Here is a 16,440-nt window from a genome sequence, read left to right on the forward strand (position 1 = left end):
TGAAGAATTTATACATAAGCATACACATAAAGCTAGCCCCCGCCTCCACACTTTACCATTATGGTTATATATACGAAAGCAGGAAGACGGAAAAGGACGCTCCCCCTCTCGCACTTGTAGCTCTAGCTCTGCGGCTTTCGGGTTCCTGTGCTAGGTTGTCGCATTTCCAGCCCAATTACCCGTTGAACCTCATTTTTCGCCTTGTGAGCTTTTCCGAAATTATTAGTCCACTTTTTTCGGACTTCCCCAAGGCTAACTTGGACTTGCAGCTTTCGTGGGGGAACAGCTCCTGTGGAACTCGACTGCCAAAGGCTGTAGTGACAGCCGGCTAGATGATTGCTGGTTAGCACGACATGTCATCGGCGAATAAGACCTAATACCAGGACTCCGTTTGAAGCCAGGCACTAGAGATGGAAAAAGCAATCTGCCCCTGGCTTCCGTCATACCACTAGCACTATGAGTCCAAGCTGGTGAGAGAGAGAAAAAAATCATGGGGTATCCCATGGGGTACCCCATTCATGGGGCAGATTAGTGATTCTCGGATGGCTTCCTGAGGGGTAGAACTGGGCCAATACTCCATTAGGAAGGTTATTGAACGCGGGGAAGACAACAAAGGGAAAAGCGGACAAGACAATTATACGAGTTGACGAGGATTTGCCCGGCATTGACAACAGGGCAGCTTACCTACCTAGCCCGAAAATGGGACATAATTCGGGCGGAAGTGTTTAATGGAGCTTCATTCGGATGGAATTGAGGGGGAAAAGGCTGGGCAATTGAGCCCTGTGCAGATGCCATTGAGTTTCCCTGGCAAATGGGAGAGATATCCGTGGAGACTAGGTCAGATTGTGCCGTGGAGCAACTTTTGTCACTAGCAAGGACACGGAGGAAGTGGAGATACAAATGTTTGCGAGTGCTACTTGGGCTGACCTGGGAAAGTTGCGGAGAGCTTTTCGGACCTTGCGAACTTCGGGACAAGTCGAGCAGGACTATTTACTCTGCTCCGTCCACTAGCCACTCAGCCTTCTCCGTGCTTTGCCGTCAGTCTCACCAGCTTCCGTTACTAAGAGGCGTGGCGGAGAAGCAGCTCTTATAAGTATTCGTCTTCGCAGGAGACGATCCCATTTGTTCAAGAGTTTACAACTCTGACAAGACAAGACAAGACCTTCAACGGCAGAGCGTGCAAGCGCAAAAGAGTCTTTACACCACCATGGCATCGGCCATTGTTCTCTCTCTTGCGGCGTCCGTGCTGCTCCAGCCCGTCGCTGGCACAAACACGGGCACGGCGCACTGTTCCGATGCCTCTTACACACCTGGTTCCGTCTACTTCACGGAGCAGTGCTACAACGACATTCAGAACTGCATCACCAAGCTGTCGGCTGATCCTTCAGTAGTCGACTGCAATGGCGACAACATCAGCATGCAGCAGCAGGCCAACACGGGAGCTGTTGGCTCGGCTCAGAACAGCGACGTCAGCGTCTCTTTCAAGAGCATGGTCGACCTCTGTCTCTTGAGTGGTTCGACAAGTGGAACTTGGGGATGGAGCGACAACCAGTGGTATTGGATCTGGACTAGCGGCGCCTGCTACACTAGCGACGCCGGAAACGGTGCCATCAAGACGCGTCCTGCTCCTTACTGTCTGCAGGATCGTGACTCTTCGCTGCCAGACTGCTACCCTCAGCCCAAGCCTGCTGGCGGCCCATTGAAGGTCTTGAAGACTGTCAAGACTAAGAATGGCTTCACCAAGTCTGCCCGAGGCTGGAACACGTATGGAGCTCAGGCCCTGACCAATGGCTCCACGCTTATCCCGTCTTTTGCTGGCCAGTCCGGTCTGTACTACACCCAGAAGTTTGTCGAAACACAGTGCGGCGTTTTGGCCAACCCAAAGTTCAAGGCTGCCGGCTATGACATGTGCAGTCTTGACTCTGGCTGGCAGTCATTCGATGAGGTTGACAGCCATGGTCGTATCATCTACAACTCGACTCGCTTTAACATGCCCCAGCTTGGCCCGTGGCTGCACAACAAGGGCTTGAAGTTTGGTCTTTACATCACTCCCGGTGTGCCCTGCCAGGCTGCCAACAAGACCATCTTGGGCACTGACATTACCGTCGGATCCGTCTTCAACGGCAACTTTGACCAGATTCTGTGTCAGTTTGACTATAGCAAGGATGGTGTTCAGCAGTGGCACGATTCTACTGTGGCTCTGTGGGCCTCTTGGGGCGTTGACATGATCAAGGTGAGTAAAGATGGAACATTAGAGCCTGGGATGAAGGATGATGACTGACAAACAAACAGCTCGACTACATCACTCCTGGTTCTCCTCAGAACGGCGCCATGCTGGGATGCCAAAATTCTGACGCCGTCGTGGCTTACCAAAAGGCCATTGCCAAGACGGGTAAGAACATCCGTCTCAACATCTCGTGGAAGCTTTGCCGTAACGAGACCTGGCTGCCTGTCTGGAGCGGTTTGACCGAGTCCATGCGTACCGACCAGGACATCAACAACTACGGCCACGAGACCTTTTTGGCCTGGCAGGTTGCTCAGCGTGCCATTGACAACTACCGTCAATACATTGGCCTACAGCTTCAGCGAAACGTTCCTCTCAGCGTCTATCCCGACATGGACAACTTGTTCGCTGCTGGCCCTACCAAGTTGGTCGGCGTTAACGACACCATGCGAACCACCGTCATGAACCATTGGCTGGGCGCTGGAGCCAACTTGATTCTCGGCAACGATCTTACTCAGACCGACGAGCTTGGCTGGAAGCTGCTGACTAGCCCCCAGTCTATCGCCGCTGCTGACTTCTTCGCCAAGTACCCCATGCAGCCCCGAAACCCTCGCACTGGCAACAACCTTGCTCAGCAGCTCCAGGCCTGGATTGGTGGTCCCAGCGACAGCGGCAAGGAGGCCTACGTTCTGATTGCCAACTTAGGACCTGATCAGGGCTCTGGAGGCTTCAACACCAAGCTGTACGGAACGCAGGCCGTGACTGTTTCCTTGGCCAGTCTTGGTCTGAGCTGCTCGCAGTGGAAGTTTACTGATATATGGTCGGGTAACTCGACTAAGGTCGACAACTACTACACTGCTTACCTGACTGAGGGTGAGTCTCAGCTGCTGCATTTGACTAAGAACTAGGTCACGGGGGATTAGACACGATTAGAAAGTTAGAGTAGTAATATAACGAATTTATTGCATGCACCTATATTGCTAATTCACAGATGACCGAGCGTTGTAACCTTGAAAGGGATGAAACAGATAATGCAGACATTTACTGGGCGGAAGAGCTCAAGTTCTGGGATGCCTGAATCTTGGGAACCGCACCAAATCGCTGGTTACCTTGATCGAAGATCTAGATTCAATTAGCATGCTTATTATCTGAACACGAGGCGCAAGGATCTCAATTCACCGCATAGATGGACTTCAGGAACACGTCGCCCAGGATGTCAAAGGGGTTGGTTCCCCTGGACTGGATGCCGCCATACCAGTTGTTGTCGTCTGCTGGAGCAAAGGCAAGGTCCTCGGGCTGAATCACAAACTGCGTGTCTCCAACAGAAACCTTGAACTCGGGGAGACTCGATACGTCGGTGCTCTGGGGGAAGACGTAGCCCTGCTGCTGGTCGTCGTAAGTGGCTCCGGGGATTGCGTTATACAGAGCTTCACAGACTTCATCTGAGACAAGGGCGAGGGTGGTTCCGGTATCGGCAATGGCGCTGTTGCCGGACTGCGAGATGGCTTTTCCGTTGACAGAGGTGCTGGTGGAGGGAAACATCCAGAAGCCCTGGGAGTTGTCAATGTCGGTCCAGGCAATGTCCTGGCCGGAGCTCGAGACAAGATCCGTGTCGATGTAGCCGAAAGTGTAGAATGACTGTGCGTTTGCATCACGCTCGCTGTAGAACGCAGCAGTAAACAGCTCCGCATCACTAGGAATATCATCCTGAGTGATCATGTTCGCAACAGGCGTATTAGCAGGCGTCGACTTTCCATTCGTAGCAACGGTGTTAATAGCCGGCCACGCAAGACCGAGGAGGCCGTCGCCGGTGCCCTGGGCGAATTGCTGGGCGAGCTTGGAGGCGAGCTCGACGGTCTGGTTCTTGATGGTGAGGCCGCCGATGGTGACGTTGTCGGAGCCGCAGTCGCCGGAGGCGGAGGAGCCGTCGCCATAGGAGATTTGCCAGGCTTGGTTGGGGAGCTTCTTGAATGTTGAGGAGGAGGTTGGTTGGAAGACGGAGTGGCCTTTTTGGATGGTTTTGCTGAGCTCTGTGGAGAAGACCTGCGTTGTTGTTAGTTGTGGTATGTCTTGATGGAGGTATGAAGATACTCACCCAGAGATCTGATGATCCCGTGTCAAAGTCTAGCAACAGCGTCTGTCCAGGAGTGCCAATGGTAACCTCGCACAAGTATTCCGAGTCATTCTGCTGGTCCTCGGCCCCGACCTCTCCCGTCTCCGTTCCGGTGGCGTCCGGAGCTCCATGCTTGTTGACTTTCTTGTGCAGGTGCTTTGTGTGGTGAACCCGGCCACCGACGGGGGCGTGAAAGTCTGGGTGTGCGAGGCCTCGCTGGCGGATCCGGTGCTGCTGGTAGTAGGGGCCGGGCTTGGTGGGCTCGAAGCCGAAGCGGTTGAGGAGGTAGACGTAGGACTTTGTGCCGTGGCGCTTGTAGTTTTGGTTGCGGATGGCTTTGACTTTGGTGAGGCCGCGGTCGAGGCGGAATTTTGCCTGGGCTTGGAAGATGGCCTCCATGGTTATGGTGTTAAGTGATTAAGTAAGTGAGATGATGGTATTATATGAGTGAGTTTGTGTGAATAAGATGATGAGTGAGATGATAACAAAGTGAGAGTGACGAAAGACTTATGGAGCTCTTTACCCTAGAATGACACGCGGGGAAGCTGGATTTATTTATAACACTGTGTGCCCTCGTCTTGTTCAAACAATTGACGCTCGAAGAGTTATATCCAAAAGCAAAGGCCTCCGTCAGTGCATATCAGATCGTCACATTGGCCTCGCCTTATCAGGCGTATGACAAGCATTCGATATGTCGTTGCCGCAATCTAACGCGCGTTTTACAGTAGCATCACCAGATTCCGCCCATCTGACTGGCTGCGCGTGTTGTCGCGCCGCATGATGCGGGTTTCTGGTTTTCTCCTGTTTCGTCACCCATCTCTTCCGTCAGTGTGACGCTGGAGATTCAATGCAGGGTCTAGCATTGCCGTTTAGAGAAGCTCAGAGAGAACCACGACCACAAGCTGCTGAGTCTCGTGGCTCTGATTCGAAGTCGCATAAAGTGTGAGCGGAGCCAGCAGTGCCGAGTGCCGAGTAGCGGTAAAGGCGTTACACGAATTGGTATCAAGGCCCGGCCCGAGTGTTCCACAGGCGCTGGAGTCTCGCAGACTTTACCCAGCCAATGGTGTGGTCGGAATCGTGTTCTAGATTCTATATTTGACTTGAGATTCGCCCGTGGGTTGTATCTGGGTGGCGGTATCCTGCTTGTGTTCAGCTGTGTACGTCGACACTACGGACATGACGCTATTCCGAGAGCGTCACGTTCGTCACTCATGATCTATCTTGGTTCAGCCGCCATCATTGTTTCCAGCATATATATCCGAAAGTGGAGATGCCTTTGTCCGGGTCAAGCGGGCGGCAATACAGGCGAAACGGATGGCTGTCTGAGCACCAACAGCCCACAGGCATCTATCTTGTTAGTTCGCGACATATCGCCACTTGAATCATAGCGTATATGCCTCCTGTTTCAGTGTGCGATTTGATAAGCGTTTGGTATGAAGGTTTATTTCTAAGCGGTAAGCTTGTTCAATGAGGTGTCGCAACTAGTTTAGTAGAGTGTCATAGCCGGCTGTGAGATCAAGTACATACAATCTCATCTTCGATTGAACTTGAGTGAATGTGAGGATAAGGCCGATATAATCAGAATATAAAGAACACGGGCTGTCCTACTCTCATTCTCGTCACAAGTCGATGATGCGTTTTGAGGGAGCTAATTACCTCATCCCGCTCTCTTGTGGCATGCGCAGATTACATGTATATTCACTTTTATCTCACTTCCAAGGCGGATCATATTGGCTGCGGGGATCCTGTACGTACTAGTAAGACGTTAATACCCATCATCCGGCGTAACGGAGTAATTATCTGCATTTGTGATGATTACATATCAATAAAGGCCGTCCGGAGCTTGATTAGCTCATCACGGATATTGCATATCTGCCGTCAGTTGAAGGATATATGAAGATGGCCATGGTTGCAATTCAACTCGAATTTGGGCCAGATTTATAAAGAAAAAGCGTTAATCAGGAACTAAACAACGTTTGGGACCGTTTAAGACGAAAGAAAAACTTGATGTCCTGGAATCAATTCAAATTGAAGCGGTATACTTACACACTGAATATACCCAAGAGTAACAAATCTCATACATCTGTATTCTAGAAAGCCTCGATCACACGATCGACTGGCATTAGTAACAGATTGTCATTGAGAATTTGTTTCCTTCTTCGCCTTCAGCTCATCTATATCCCAGTCTGCATACAAATCTCCCGCTCAAAAACTATGCTTCATCAGACGCAAGCTAAACGAAGAACTGACCCGTAAGCTTTCCATCCGTCATACCGTTAGGAGGAGCAGGGAGACTAGTTTTAGCATATCCATTGGTCTTGGCACTGCCGGGGTGCACGTTGATGAATCAAATTTCGGGGTGCTCGAAGTGTATGAATGTTATAGAGTAATCTCGCATAGGTAGAGAGCACTATCGAGTAGTTTCACATGACTAATAGATTTTTTTGTTAAAGCCAACTAACTATACCTAACAAAAACACGATATAAACCTCATCCCTGTGCTAATCATAGCCAAGTGTGGGACAAGCGGCAGATGCAGCATTAGCGGTGATTTTTGCTGCTGTTGTGGATGTGTTATCGCTTCCCTTTGCTATTCCCTTATAGCTATTATTGCTATTTGCGGTTAGCGGTTGAGTTGCCGGGTAGTATCTGCTCCTACGTGGAATCCTTCCCGTTGATGTACCTTATAAAATGCTCAAGGGAAATGTACTAGTCGTAGTCAGCTTTAATACCCGATATGCTCCGATTCGTCGAGTTTTATTGTGACAAGTCCTGCTAAAACGTGGGATCTATCTTTAAGCATGATTATTATTTCTCCGTTTAATTTAATGGATCAATACAACAGTCTTATTTTCTCGAATTCCTAGCAAGTCGATTGAGCCTTCTCAATCCCCGCTGCATCTGGTATGAGATGGTACTTCTTTGATTTATGGATATTGAGTCCTGTCGAATCCTTCTAGTGACAATACGTCTCGGTTTTTAATTACTATTCGAAATTTCTTATTCATTTGGAATCCTTCGAATGGGAAATATTGATCTGTCAAGTCTTGCAGATTCTGCAGTAGCCACTCGGTCCAACTGTCCATCCCTGTTCTATAGCCCATTGTGCGGGCTTCAATGCGCCAAAGTCCGAACAAATGACTAGCCTAGCATGCCATTTTAGTTATGTAATCTGTAGGCTTGGTGCGTCGTCGAAGTGTATGGCAACTGGATCTGCAAGACTGTTGGTATAGTGCGCTACCTTATAGCAAATACGTAGTAGAAGCGTGCTGGAAATCATCATTTCCCCAAGTATTATGGGGTAGCTACTGTTGTGATACTTTATAAGAGTCATTCTTTCAGTGACTGCCAATCACCTCGTCCATTAGTAGCTGCGGCGTAAAGCATGTCTATTGATTACATGGAACCCAAGTCAAACGAACGCAATTCTCATATTAGCATGGGCTGTATAAAATCGAACCTAGGGCCCATTTTGTTCCGCTACCAACTGCTCCCACTGCATCCATTGATTTGGATCCGCCTCAAACGAAAACAAATTTGGAAAATACTGAGATTCCGAAAACCCGCCATCCAGATAATCTGCATACGAGAATTTCTCGTAGCCAGACGAATGCTGAGTGACGGGCCTTATTTCTATCTTGTCACTTTTCGTCGTGACTGCAGTTTGCTTCTTGGATTTCTGCCACTCCCGGATCTCGTTGATATAGTCGGGCGTCACTGGATCTGGAAGCCCCTCGGCTTTTGAAGCCGCGATATAACTCTCCCAAACCTCGAGCGTCCACTTGCCAAGAGCCACGTAGACAGATCCGGTGAATTCTTGCAGTACCTCTGGGCAGCGTGAGAAGACGACAGCAATTAACTGCCATGCCTTGTCAACATCAGGTCCCGTCTTCCTGCAGCGAACTTCAATGAGCAGATACAGCATTGTATTCCAGAGGTAACTGGTGCCAATCTGCCACATGTACTTGTCCAGGCCCATATGGCCTGCCTGCATCATATTCGCATATTCCAACAATTTCATAGCGTTGAAGAATGATACATCATGGTCATGCTGAGTGGCTTTGGTGGACTTGTGGGCGAATTGCCGAATATTGTGAGCAAAAAGCCTCATTTTACACAATGCCGATCGAATCATGACTGCTATAAAGGTATGCAATGTTTTCGACGGGTCAGAATATCGAAGATACTTCTTCTCCAGAAGATCTTCAACTGAGTCGATGATGCTGTCTTTTCTAGCAAGCGAAATGTCGGGGTTATAGAGCATCTCCCAGCGCAAATCGGTCGGATGCGGGCTTGCAAACTGGCACAGAGTCTCCATTATCTCGCACTTGATCAAGCAGAGAGTTATTGCTGTGATACCGGTGTGCTCGGGTGGGAAACTTGTCATCTCAGGGTGGAGATCTTCATCTTCAACATTTATCGGCTTCATGCTATCGCCAGTGGAAATTTCCGGCGACGGTTTTGTACCCATCACATCGGCGGTGCGACAGTCGATGTGAGCGAGATGCCACCAGAGCCGTCTTCGCATTTCCGTCTCGAAGGGAGAAAGTCCGAGATACGTGCCGTCTCGATGAAGGCCCATTTTCCGAGCAAGGCGAATCGCCACCCCCGACAGGATGTAAAGAGTATCGCATCGATATATGGTTCTGACGCAAACCTATTTTTTCTGTGCATCAGTTTCATGATGTTTGAAACAGATAGATTGGATTTAAGAGCTTACAGTGAATATAGCAAACGCTTGAAGAGTCATGAAATTCGACGTTGACAAGAATCTGGCATTGACCAATGCTTGGCGAGTCGCCAGCCGATAGCGGGAAATAATGACCGAAGTCGGCGCTCCGAATAAATCCTGAGACTCTTCTTCTTTCAACGAGCTAACTGTAACCAGATAAAAGGCAAAGATGAGCGATTCCAAGCTCTTGGGCATGTTGTGAGGGCGTCGCAGCGCATTAGCCATTAAGATCCAAAAAGTGGGAAGATGCAGGACTTTCATCATGGGATCCACCCGGTCAGTGAACACTTCTTTCAATTTTGCGAGTAATGGAGGAGAGGCGTGCAATTTTGAAAGATTTTCAATCTTGTCACAGCCTTCGGGCTCGAAGAATAGTCCAGATTCATCGTTATGGCTATCCTGCTCGATAGGTACGGCCTCCCCTACATCGTTGAAGTTGGTGGATTCCGGATGTTGAAACTTTGGATCAAACAAAGTCAACGTCACGGTCGCTTGGAATGAGTGAACAAAGAGGGAACAAAGAGATGATTGAGACTTACATCGTCTGAAAGATTGGACCAGAGAGCACTAAATAATGCGTAAGAAGGAACTATACTCGTTGAATGCTGAATTGGAGGATGATACATACCTATCAAAGTATCTCGACGCCCCCTCTTTCATGATAAACTTTGGTTTCGTATCCTCAGCCGCAGCAGCTAGACCGCTGTTCTGCATCCTAATCTGCACAACACTCTCATTTGACTCAGGGGTAAGTCGACACTCTGTTTCTGACTCAGACCCATCGAAATCTTCAGAAGGCTCAATCTTGGCGCCATAAGCCTTGAGCATGTCCTCATATCGTTTCAGCCGCGCATGGAGAGTCTCTCGCGGGGGCTTCGTCCGCTTTCTCTTGCCCCGAACAGGGGCGATGAAGCTGCATGGCCTTTCTGCCTTTGTGCAATGCAGACAGGGAGCGCGTCTGTCACATTTGATTTTGCGCTGACGACAACTTAGACAGGAGAACCCTTTCAATTCAGCTTCAGACGGGTTCGGGGTGTCGGGCTTTTCAGGTTGCGACGTGTCCATAGCTGTTTTTGCCGGTGTTAAAACTAAAATCCACAACTCCGAAAGTGCAGAAATTAGGGAGCGAAACTGGCTTTTGTTCTGCCTAGTTTTATGTTGTCAGGAGGAGAGTTTCTTGTTCGCTTCTCGGGGTTCGGAGGCGAAATTTTGGATTTTGAGCCCCGAGAGGCGGATTTGTTCTAGCGCCACACGGTATAAGATTGCATGAAATCCTCCTTATGGGAGCAATAGTAGGTTTCCACAGGCTTCTGAGCTGTAGAAAAAGATTTTCGACATCTAAAGGCAATCTTTGTAAAAGCTCAAAGATTCTTTCCAGTCATCATGTCGAAAACATCGTCAGACGGGGATGAGAAGCCCCCTACAGCAACCACAGAGACAACCACGCTGAAGATGGAGTCCCCTCCCGAATACCCATCCAATCAGAAGCGAATCCTGATTATGGTGGCTCTGTACTTGGCAATCTTCCTGGTAACTTTGGTAAGAAAGCTTGGCTGATGGAAGCTTTTTAATAGCACACAGCTATATCCTCCGTAGCGCTTACTTGTATTCAATTGCTAACTGGCTGGTTCTCAAGGATCAAAACATCCTATCGACTGCTATTCCTCGCATCACGGACGAATTCCATTCGCTAAACGACGTTGGCTGGTATGGCTCGGCATATCTCCTCACCATGTGCAGCTTCCAGCTGGTCATGGGCAAAGTCTACAAGTTTTACCCAGCAAAGCCCGTTTTTCTCGGCGGCATTGTCCTCTTCGAAGTTGGTTCTGCCATTTGCGGTGCGGCTCCAAGCTCGGCTGCGTTTATTGTCGGTCGCGCAATTGCGGGATTGGGATCTTCTGGCATGTTCACCGGTCTCATGGTCATCATGTTCAACGTTATTCCGCTGCAGCAGAGACCGTTATACCAAGGATTTTTCGGAGCTGTTTTTGCCGTTGCCTCTGTCATTGGACCCGTGGTTGGAGGCACATTTACAGACAAGGTGACGTGGAGATGGTGTTTCTACATCAACCTGCCCATCGGAGCCGTGTCCATCATCGTCACGCTCTTCATCTTACGACTGCCGAACCAAAAACTTGATCCAGCGGCAGAGGGAGTGCTGGGTAAAATTATGCAGCTCGATCCCATCGGCAACTTGGTCTTTTTCCCAGGCATCGTCTGTTTGGTTCTGGCACTTCAATGGGGAGGCACCAAGTACCCTTGGAGCGATGCTCGAGTCATTGTTCTCCTGGTTGTATGCGGAGTCCTCTGTCTTGTTTTCATCGGCGTCCAAGCCTGGAAAGGAGAAGATGCAACCCTTCCTCCACGTATCGTGAAGCAGCGCAGCATTGCCGCGGCTGTCTTTTTCTGCTTCTTCAACGGCGCCAGCATGATGGTTGTCATGTACTATCTCCCCATCTGGTTTCAAGCAATCAAGGGTGTTAGTGCCATTAACTCTGGCATTTCGCTGCTGCCCACAATTCTTTCAACAGTTGTTGGCTCTTTGTCGTCTGGCGCTGCCATTTCTCGCTTTGGCTATTACACTCCATTCTTCTACGCCAGTTCGGTTTTGTCAGCTATTGGAGCAGGTCTCCTGTCTATGCTTGAGCCAGGAACCGGTCACTCCAAATGGATTGGCTACCAGGTTATCTTTGGACTGGGCCTTGGATTCGGCTCGCAGCAAGCAATGAACGTTGTGCAGACAGTTTTGGACAGAGGGGATGTCTCAAGCGGGACTGCATTTGTCATGTTCACCCGATTCCTCGGCTCATCAATCTTTCTACCAGTCGCACAGACTCTCTTTATTACCAACTTGAGCTCCAGAATCTCGTCAGACATTCCGACAATTGATCCCAAAGAAGTCGCAGCTGCCGGCGCCACCGAGCTGAAGAACCTGGTTCCAGCAGATGACTTGAAACTGCTCCTCACTGACTATAACGATGCCCTCATCCAAGTCTTTTATATGATGGCAGCAATATCTGCCGTGACGATTTTCGGCAGCGTGTTTGTCGAATGGCGCAGTCTCAAGGAACGCGCAAAGACCGAGCAGGGAGGAGTCCAAACGGAGATGGCATAACGATTCGGCTCTTACGAAAATGATATTGATCTTTGACGATGATTATAAAAACACGGCGATGATGCATGAATGCGTATGCCGTTGTGACATTGAGAGCGGAGTAAGTAGGTGAGAGTGCCGAGTTGCACAGGTTGCATTCTGGAAATGGAAATTATTGAGTAGGCGTTTAATAGACAGGATAAGCATCTTGAAATGTAAATTAGACTGTATATACAGAAAATTCTCTACTTGAAAATATGACATATCACGTAGTTTCTCCCGACTCTCAATCTCGCAAACATCCCTGTCTTGATCACATTTAACGCAGTTGCCATATGTCTCTTTTAACTTGTTGCATCTTTATTACGGCTCGCCTTTCGTTTCATGACCCATCACTCACTAGATCCCGTTTAACCGCCACACTCGTCACTTCCGGCTGAATCTCCACCGAAGTTCAATTCACCGCTTCTCTTTCGAATTTCAGCCCTATAAGCAGACGTTTGCCGAGGCAACAAACAAGTTCTGACGCTCGCTAATTTACTTTCTCCTCTCAGATGAGCTCGCGCTTAATTCTCACTCGGAACAGAGAGTCCTCAGAGCTCCCAGTATTGTGTTCTTAGTAACATACCACTTTCTGGGGCTTTGCTGACTACCTAGGAGCAAGCCACTAAATCTTAGGTAAGTACATGCTTGTATAGCTTGTAATGGATACTAATCAAGTATTACGAGCCACTAAATCTTGGCTGGCAGTGAGTCTTCTGACATTACAAGCCACTGAATCTCAGAGTACTACTGTATCATGCATTACCGGCCAGTAGAATGTCCATTGGAACGCTGACGGAATGTGCTTACCACCATATAAAAGTCGTACGTGTCTACTCTTTACTATCAGTGTTCTTTGAACCTTTCAAATCTCACTCCATCACTCAACATGCAGTTTCAGAGAACCATACTTCCAAGCACTCAAGTGCCTCCAGCATCGCTCACACGAGCGGATATCGCAAAAGAAATACCTGCCCTTTTGCCGCTCTACGACGACTTCCCGCACATTATTTATACCAAATCCGATCCCATTTATGAGAGGGTAAGTTATGCATTCAACAAATCGACCTCGACTCAGCCACTAGTGGTAATTCGACCTCTGGATGAAAAACATGTGCAAGCCACTGTCAAAATAGCCCGAGCTGCTGGAATACCATTGGGGATTCGTGCTGGAGGATCGGAAATGTTGGGAAGAAACTTCAAGGGAGTTGACAAGGGCATTATAATCGACCTCCGCAGTCTGTGTGCAGTAAAGGTATCCGATGACAGGGCGTCTGCGAAAATTGGTGGTGGCGCCATAGCAGCTGATTTGGCTGTTGCTCTCTCGAAAGAGGGTGTTTTCACACCTATTGGTTGGCATCCGCGACTTGGTTATGCCGGATGGGTAATGGCAGGAGGTTATGGCCTTTATGCTTCATCATACGGCCTTGGTGTCGATAATCTTCTCGGCGCTCGCCTAGTTCTCGCTGATGGTTCTGTGGTTGATGTCGATGAGAATAATTACCCCGACCTTCTCTGGGCCCTTAGAGGAGCTGGAAATGGCATATGGGGCGTTGTGACGCAGTTGACCATCAAAATCTACCCGGCTCCAAATCTTTTAATCGGCAATTTACGAATTCAAAAGAAAGACTGGCCGGCAGTATTGGATGAATGGGCTAACAACATTGAGCCCAATCTCCCAGACGAGTTTGGAGGAGATCTCTACTTTAGGAATATAGTCTTGGATCAACCGGAGATGACCATTTTCTTTGCCTGGTGCGCAAAGGAAGGCGAAGATATCCAAAAAGGCTGGGACTATTTGGAGAAGATCAAATCACTTCCTGGAGTTGTGGTACAGCATATTGCAGAATGTGAGTGTCACGATGTGTCTTGGCAATGCAAAATAAACAGAGGCGATTGCTAACAAATGGGTGGAAAGCTGATTTTGCTACTTACATCACGTCGGAATCAACTGCCCAGCCAGCATCTTTCCAACTCCGCGGAATTATTACAAAGGGCTTGACCAGCAAAGTAGCTTCGGCTTTACTCCGCCAATGGACCAACCCCAAGATCTACACTGGAATCCCTTGTCACTTTGCACATGGAATGGCAATCAAGCCTAATCCAGGCGCCTGCTTCCCACTACGATATCGGCACAGGCTTTTCCCTGTTACTTCTCTCCACGCAGAATTAGGAGGCACGGAAGAAGGAGCATCGCTTGTGGCTGAATCGTCTGCTCGTGTGATAAATGACATTAAAGCTACGGGAGATGCATATGTCGGAGCTTCTTATGAGAATTTAATTCCTCCCGTTGACACTGACTTGGAGGTTACATTTGGCAAAGAGGCTCTGGAGAGACTCAGGACAATAAAGAAGCAATACGATCCGGATAATTTCTTTTCGAATGGATATCCCATTTTGTGGAGTTGAATTAGAGCATTACAGTCATCAATAGGGAAGCCAATCTATCATCTAATCAGTCGTGGACGGAACTCCCTCATTGTCCTCGCTAGTATATGTCAGTTGGACCTGAGGGTAGACATCCTTTCCATAAGTTGAGTTCAGCGTGACAGCACCAACAGAAGTGCCATCCTCTAGTCGAGTCCAAGTCTTGGTGGATTTTCCAAGGTCCTTGATATCAACCAGAACTTGTCGCGATCCTCGAGTCCAAGAGCCATAGCCACCATATCCAGTGTGGCGGCCGAAGCAAAAGACAAGGCCGTTGCCCGTCAAGTCCAAAAACTTGAGGTTCTTATCCCACTTGAAGCACCAGTCGTCGCCGTGATCGTGGCCGCTGAAGACGCCCATAAGATTCTCAGTGTCCAACAAGGCCTTCATGAAAGCCTTGTCCTGGCCGGTATACTCGAAACTCGTGGTGGCGTTGAACAGCGGGGACTGCACGCCTTGTTGAGAGAGGGGGTTATCAGCGTTTATTCCAGGCTCTTTGTGTTCATCGACGCCCTTTTCCTGCTGGAAACCATACATGGCACCGACGGGGATGTGAACAAAGGCGTATGAAGGTAGGGTCTTTTTGTAGCGCTTGGTCAGTTGAGCTCTAGTGGCTACAAACCAGTCGACTACACTTTGATCGACCCAGTTTGGTCGGGCAACGTCCGAACCGTCAGCTTCTTCTTCCTGGTAGTAGTTTCTGCAAGTTTTCAGTGAGCTGTGATGCCAATAAGCACACAACAAAGAGAAATACTTACCCGCCCCGGCTGTCAAAGAACCAGAGAATCATGGCAGGCGTAGAATCACGCTTGTTGTTGGACATGACCTCCAAGTAGTAGTTGGAGACACCAGCGTTTTTGTTTTGAACCATTTTCTTCGTCAGACTGTTCTTATATGTCTTCTCTCTTTCGTAGATGTTTTCAGAGGAAAGATTGTATGCCGAATCATGGTCTATGAAAGCATGAGCCACTTTGATTGTACACAGCCATCAAAAACAATTACATACTGCCATAAGTCGATGCCCATGGAAGATGGCGGGCAACCAAAGGCGAGACAACCATGTCAACGTAGTCGGTTGAGTTCTTCTTAAACGTATTCTCGCCAGTGATGAAATCTCCGTTGATGACCACAAGCTGGGGGGACTCCTTCTTCAACACAGTCTCCATCACCAACAGTGTATCCACATCCTGCAGAGGGCCCCAGTCTGTGTTCTCAGCCTCACCGAAATGTAAGTCATTAAAGACTGTCATTTGAAAGGTGCCTTCGGGGGTGAATCGCAGTTGAGGCCAGGCACACGAAGCCACGGCAGCAGCCGCAGCCCGGTGGCTCAAGAGCGCTGCTGACACAAAGGCGCCAACCCGGAACATGGTGAAGATCGCGGTGAGAAATTGGTGATTGACGATTGACACGGAACCCCAAACTCTTCCGAAACCCTACAGTTGCATGCTTGGAGCCGGTATTTATACTTGAAGCAATTGAGCTCCATAATCAATGACAACCTTGCTGTAATCTGGCGCCATTGAAAGGTTCCTGCAGCTCAAGCGACTTTTTTCTGCATTTGCGTAATTGTCACCAGCGGGGTGTTGCATCCCACGTGAAGACAACACCCAATCGGCAGCAATTGTTTGTGTATCTTCACTGGAGTCGACAAGGCTCATATGGGCGGCCGGCTGACACGGCATAGGGCCATTGTGGGGATGGCATGCCATGATCGCAACACGTGGGTGTTATCAAGAATACAGGGGGAGCGCCACAAAGCTTAGCAAAGCTTGTGCTGATCGCAGATAACATTGAGCTTGTGTGGCTAT

The 16,440-nt window shown here is 49.0% G+C and overlaps 5 protein-coding genes across 5 annotated transcripts; 2 read left to right on the forward strand and 3 right to left on the reverse strand.

Moving 5' to 3' along the window:
- Window positions 1-1,207: 1,207 nt before the first annotated feature.
- Window positions 1,208-3,132, forward strand: TRIVIDRAFT_27922 (glycoside hydrolase family 27 protein; the record flags this gene model as incomplete). The annotated part of the gene is made up of 2 exons (XM_014101679.1): window positions 1,208-2,233; window positions 2,293-3,132. The coding sequence occupies 2 exons, from the start codon at window positions 1,208-1,210 to the stop codon at window positions 3,130-3,132; spliced, it is 1,866 nt and encodes a 621-aa protein (XP_013957154.1).
- Window positions 3,133-3,163: 31 nt separating this feature from the next.
- TRIVIDRAFT_78763 (uncharacterized protein) lies at window positions 3,164-4,829 on the reverse strand (the record flags this gene model as incomplete). The annotated part of the gene is made up of 3 exons (XM_014101680.1): window positions 3,164-3,346; window positions 3,404-4,267; window positions 4,320-4,829. 3 exons carry the CDS (start codon window positions 4,734-4,736, stop codon window positions 3,266-3,268), a joined length of 1,362 nt encoding a protein of 453 aa, XP_013957155.1.
- A 2,968-nt stretch (window positions 4,830-7,797) lies between these two features.
- On the reverse strand, window positions 7,798-10,790 carry TRIVIDRAFT_191560 (uncharacterized protein; the record flags this gene model as incomplete). The annotated part of the gene is made up of 5 exons (XM_014101681.1): window positions 7,798-8,994; window positions 9,058-9,528; window positions 9,609-9,636; window positions 9,698-10,085; window positions 10,769-10,790. 5 exons carry the CDS (start codon window positions 10,788-10,790, stop codon window positions 7,798-7,800), a joined length of 2,106 nt encoding a protein of 701 aa, XP_013957156.1.
- A 2,304-nt stretch (window positions 10,791-13,094) lies between these two features.
- On the forward strand, window positions 13,095-14,614 carry TRIVIDRAFT_222214 (uncharacterized protein; the record flags this gene model as incomplete). Its single annotated transcript, XM_014101682.1, has 2 exons — window positions 13,095-14,055; window positions 14,124-14,614. 2 exons carry the CDS (start codon window positions 13,095-13,097, stop codon window positions 14,612-14,614), a joined length of 1,452 nt encoding a protein of 483 aa, XP_013957157.1.
- A 42-nt stretch (window positions 14,615-14,656) lies between these two features.
- Window positions 14,657-15,882, reverse strand: TRIVIDRAFT_53861 (uncharacterized protein; the record flags this gene model as incomplete). Its single annotated transcript, XM_014101683.1, has 3 exons — window positions 14,657-15,332; window positions 15,391-15,583; window positions 15,639-15,882. 3 exons carry the CDS (start codon window positions 15,880-15,882, stop codon window positions 14,657-14,659), a joined length of 1,113 nt encoding a protein of 370 aa, XP_013957158.1.
- Between the last annotated feature and the right edge of the window lie 558 nt (window positions 15,883-16,440).

The sequence above is a fragment of the Trichoderma virens genome, assembly GCF_000170995.1.
Source record: "Trichoderma virens Gv29-8 chromosome Unknown TRIVIscaffold_6, whole genome shotgun sequence".
Classification (NCBI taxonomy): Eukaryota; Fungi; Ascomycota; class Sordariomycetes; order Hypocreales; family Hypocreaceae; genus Trichoderma; species Trichoderma virens.